The 2,500-nt window shown below is 40.6% G+C and overlaps 1 protein-coding gene across 1 annotated transcript; it reads right to left on the minus strand.

The window, feature by feature from the left end:
* Nucleotides 1-646: 646 nt before the first annotated feature.
* Nucleotides 647-2,329, minus strand: LOC138040271 (uncharacterized). Its single transcript, XM_068886027.1, has one exon. The coding sequence runs from the start codon at nucleotides 1,928-1,930 to the stop codon at nucleotides 647-649; it is 1,284 nt and encodes a 427-aa protein (XP_068742128.1). The 5' UTR covers nucleotides 1,931-2,329.
* Nucleotides 2,330-2,500: the final 171 nt, after the last annotated feature.

Here is a 2,500-nt window from a genome sequence, read left to right on the forward strand (position 1 = left end):
TCCAAACAATCAATCATTAGTAAAAGTTAGTTGACACAGGCAACTTAATGCCCCAGTGTTTCTGTTGTAAACAGGTAAACAGGTCACCCAAGTAACAACAGAGAGATTAATGCTGGTAATAATTAATCTGACACTAATCGCTTCAAAACTGCTACCTGTAAATTACACTCCAAACAATCAATCATTAGTAAAAGTTAGTTGACACAGGCAACTTAATGCCCCAGTGTTTCTGTTGTAAACAGGTAAACAGGTCACCCAAGTAACAACAGAGAGCCTAATGTAAACTGCTAGTTTAGACTTCAAACAAGCAATGATCTTAACAAAAATTAGTTCACACAGAGAGGTCTGGGGATCACTCTTAGTCTGGCCTCTACCCTTTCACCATCTTTCCAGTAAAGAAAGTTCTAGGGGTCACAGAGACACACAAACCGCCCCACCACGATAAGGTGGTGATCCCATCCGGGGCGGAAACAGGCAAATAAATGCCCCCGTTTATCCACTCTATCCAGGTAAAAAGCTCACCCAAGGATAGAGAGGACTTACACTAATTAAAGAATTAACAAAAATGATTGCAAACTTAAAGGATGGAAATATTCACATAAACCAGTCAACTCAAGGACACAAGTTGTTGTCAGCTATATGATTCCTACAGGTAAAGGTGTTTGCTGTCCAAAGGAACTGATACAATTTTTTGTTCTCCCTCTACTTGTGTTTCTGCAGCAGCAAATCTACAGTATATCCTCTGCACAGGCAAAAAACGTGAAGGGCCATATGCCAAAAAGTCATTGAGTTTCCAGGTCTTGGTAGGATTTCCAAATCGATCAGGGTTTTCATCTGGTTTATGCCACAAAACGCAAGCAAAGACATGTTGTGCAAACTTCCCATTCAAGTTAATAGAATGAGAAAAGTAATAAAGAACATAACCAGCAAAAAATTCAAGTGAATTAAGATTCAGAGCTTCCCCGTCAGCAGCTGCCCATGAGGCATAAATCCTTCCTGAACGCAAAGTGCGACACTCCAACTTGGAACTGTACAACTGATTTCCAATAGTGACTGTGGAATATTTCTTGATGGTCTCAGCCATTGATTTCCAGTCGAGTGATTGCTCTGGATAGAGACACTTGTACACTGCAAATAGGGCATCATGATCTTCAGTTTCCAGGCTCTGTACTTTGTAGTTTGTTGGAAGCTTGAGATGAGTAAGGTTTGACCAGTCAACTATAGTTATGGGAACAGTGGTAGACATACTGTGTAATGAGCTGGCAGTTGACAACAGAGGATTACTTATGGTGACATTGGGTGAAGATGGATTGTGTAGCAAGTATTCAAATTCAGTTTTGTATTGAGATGGCAGCTGAACACTGTCAAGGAATCGAGAAAGTATTAACTTTCTCATTAACTGAAGTTCCAAAGACCTCTTGTTTGTTGAGACACTTCCCATGATACCATTGTACCTCTCAAAACTGAAACACCAAAAACTATGGACTGGGCCATGGTCTAAAATAATGTCCTTTAAGTGACAGTGAAGATGCATGTTTGGAGTGATAGCTTTTTTCCCATACAATTTTTCAAACTCATTGCAAAATTTCAATAGGAGCAGGTCTGCTCGTTGTAGATCTATTGAAGTGAGCGTGAATCGACACAAATATTTACAAGTTAGAACAAAGGTTTGCCAACACTGCAGATGATTGTCTCCAATAACGTCTTTAAGGGCATACATTGAATAAATCAATGTCCAGTTCTTCCATTGCTCTGCAGTGTAGGAGCCATAGTTACTAGAGATTTTCTTTGGCAAACGCCCCATATCAGTTGGAACATCCATCTCCTCAATACGTTTCTCAAGGCGCTTCATTTCTTTCTTCGCAATCACTCCCTGTTTATCCCACAATTTGAAGACATACTTAGCAGTTCCCAAAAATAAGTTATGCATTGGGTCCACGGTGCAAAAACGAATGATATCAAAATATTCAAGATCCAACAAACAACTCCTGTGCGTAATGCCAAATTCTTTACTCAGTTTGTTCCTAGCTGCGACAGTCTTGCATGATGCTAGTCTTCTCGCATTTGACCTGTGCTGCGTGTCAGTGCGTGGCTGCCAGTTTTCCCGGTCAAAACGGGAATAGTCTCTCTTCTCTCCAAATCCACCTGGAAATTCCTTGAGGCAACGAGAGCAGCCACGATGTGCACTGTGTCCTTTGAAGCCACATAACTTCCGTGCTGCAGGAATATCAGCTGCTATGCATAACAATGCTGCACGAAACTTTAATGAAATGGAACTAAGGCTAGACTTGAGTCGTACACCTTTCCAAAGAGCCTGCAGTTCATTAACTGCTGGTTGCAGAAACTCATTAAGAGACTTTGGTTCTCCATCTAAAGAGGGAACAATGCCAACAACGATCACATTTTCCCATTTGAATCGCAAGTGCCTTGGTAAATTTAGTAGTACCAAATAAAGAATTCCAACAGAATAATCCTTGCGATGTTTGATTGGTTGGAAAAA

Source organism: Montipora capricornis, chromosome 3, assembly GCF_036669925.1.
Source record: "Montipora capricornis isolate CH-2021 chromosome 3, ASM3666992v2, whole genome shotgun sequence".
NCBI lineage: Eukaryota > Metazoa > Cnidaria > Anthozoa > Scleractinia > Acroporidae > Montipora > Montipora capricornis.

Excerpts from the sequence above, each read along its gene's own strand:
- LOC138040271 (XM_068886027.1), bottom strand. The coding sequence starts at position 1,930 with ATGCATAACTTATTTTTGGGAACTGCTAAGTATGTCTTCAAATTGTGG.